Source organism: Morone saxatilis, unplaced genomic scaffold (assembly GCF_004916995.1).
Source record: "Morone saxatilis isolate NCDOM2014 unplaced genomic scaffold, NCSU_SB_2.0 Contig23, whole genome shotgun sequence".
Classification (NCBI taxonomy): domain Eukaryota; kingdom Metazoa; phylum Chordata; class Actinopteri; family Moronidae; genus Morone; species Morone saxatilis.
Genome location: NW_023339796.1, coordinates 20,997,617 through 20,999,818, shown reverse-complemented (window position 1 = coordinate 20,999,818; position 2,202 = coordinate 20,997,617). Strand labels below are relative to the sequence as shown.

The following is a 2,202-nucleotide window of genomic DNA, read 5'->3' as shown; positions in this document are numbered from 1 at the left end:
TTCACTCTGACGCCTGTGTTTGGCCTCTTCTCACGAGAGGAACCATTTAGCGTTCACTGCCTTTCAACAAGCCTCCGTCCCGGCAGGTCTCGCAGACGCCGAGCCGCTCTTTCCTTTACGAAAGCAATCATTCAAATAATTGCAATGTCCCTAATAGTTGTGCTTGTTGTATAAATTAATACATAAATTCGAACTTATATAAATGGCTGCTTGATCATCCCTAACAGAGCAAATTTTGTTGTCCTTATACATTTAGTAGGAACATAACACAAACAAAAAAGGCTGATCTGCTAGACGAAGTTAAATGTTCATTAGGAATTACATATTAACAAACATGAATTTGTATCTCAAACTGTCTTACTTGGCCTCCTCCAGTTCCTCAGTTCTCTGTATGCAAATCAGTTTCAATACTTGGTCCTCCACTGAGGTCCACTCAAGAGTTGGGCCAATTGGACATGCTGCGCTGCAGTTCAGCCTTGGCCCTCCTGCTCCTCCTCATACTGCTCCCTGAGAGGTCACGAGTCATGACGAGGCAGAACTGCACTGCATGGGAGGGCATCTTTGCTGCTCGAAACGAAATTATACTGAATATAGTAACATTGTAATATTACATCAGCTTAGAAATGACTGTCCGGTGTGGTCACTGTGCACTGAAAAAACTTCATGTTCACCTTGAATCTCTCTTCCAGTTGTCGCTTTAGATCTATCCATCTGTTGAGTGTAGGACATTTTTCACTCTTGATCAGTTGAGACAACTAGAGAATCTTTTCCCCTCCAGCTGCCTTGAACTCAACCTAGTTTTTCGGTAAAATGCAGAATTTTACTGGCCTGTGTTAAAGCAAACTATGTTGGTCACCAAGAAGTGACTGTTTTAAAGAAATGTTTCTTGTTTTTTGGTAAAAATACATAATTGATATCCATGATTTCAAAGCTTGAAACATGTTTTATACAGATATTGTCAAATACATCAAGTAGGATATCAGCTTGTAATTAAGCAAAAAAATTACATTTTTCTGTTTGAGTTTGCTTTTTTGTATATTGAAGCATTGTGCAACGTTTGAGCCTCTTCAAATTTAGTCTTGTATTCATTCATCTGATCTTCCACAGTCCTTGCATGTCTTCTCTAGATTTGTCTAAGATTGAAACATAAAAAAAATAAAACACCCAATTTTACCCCTACTGTCCTGCCGCATCTGTGCAATCTAACATTAGCCAAGAAATAGTTAGTCAGTTTAGACACACCTTTGTCTTCACAATATGTTCCATATGGGGACACATCATCCAGCCTCCAGTCTGAGCTCACTTCCTTACTCTTTCTCCAGTTATCTGCTTGATCTCTGCAGGCTTGTCAATCTGCTCTCCCAGGTCAGCAACACTGTCAGCTTGTTTCTTCCTGAGTGGTGGGCAGCAGTGGCTCATGCTGCAGAGTGGCCTCTTCAAGGTCTCTGCGGAGTTTCAGGAACTCAGCCTCCCTCCTTCTTTGTTCATCTCAACTGGCGCTGTGTTGCTCCACCAGCCTCTCCAGCCCTCCACTGATCTCCTCCAGCTCTCTGGACAAGTCTGCTCTCTGCTTCTCCACCTTGGCTCGGGCAGCTCGCTCTGCTTCAAGCTCTTCCTCCAGCTCCTCAATGCGGGCCTGTAAAGGCAAAATTCTTTGGTTGGCACTTAGTGCTGAGTGTTTTACAAATTTTGGAACCCTTACACATAATTGGCCATTACCTGGAGCTCTTTCAGTTTCTTTTGAAGCTGAATGGTTACAGCCTGCTCATCCTCTATTTTACTGTTGAGCTGGCTGAGTTCAAAATCTTTCCTGTGGTAAAAACAGTAGTTAGAATTACTGGTAATCTGTTGTGCTTGTATCTGTTCAGCTTTTGCGCATGTATGAGATACAAACATGCTGTACATGCACTAGAATATTGTGTTCACTTTTTCATATGCTCTTCAAGTTGTTGCTTGTCATTCTCAAGATCCATTATGGACTCCTGGGCCAGTTTCAGATCACCCTCCAGCTTCCTCTTGGCTCTCTCCAGGTCCATACGCAGCTTCTTCTCTTGTTCCAGTGAACCCTCAAGCTGAAATATATCATTACAGAAAGTCAAACTGTTTTCTCAATATGCAAGGAGCATAATTGTCTTACAAACACATTAAACTAAGTTGAAGACAACATGTAGTAGAGTTCTTACATCATCCACTTGCTGCTCC

The 2,202-nt window shown here is 42.0% G+C and overlaps 1 protein-coding gene across 1 annotated transcript in view; it reads right to left on the bottom strand.

Moving 5' to 3' along the window:
• Positions 1 to 2,202, bottom strand: part of LOC118334833 (myosin-7-like) — a 27,165-nt gene that overhangs the window by 812 nt on the left and 24,151 nt on the right. Inside the window, 5 exon segments of the mRNA XM_035670907.1 lie at positions 1,312 to 1,410; positions 1,412 to 1,636; positions 1,720 to 1,810; positions 1,927 to 2,072; positions 2,184 to 2,202. The exon segment at positions 2,184 to 2,202 is cut by the window's right edge and continues 16 nt beyond it. Of these exon segments, the coding sequence (XP_035526800.1) occupies positions 1,312 to 1,410; positions 1,412 to 1,636; positions 1,720 to 1,810; positions 1,927 to 2,072; positions 2,184 to 2,202 (580 nt within the window).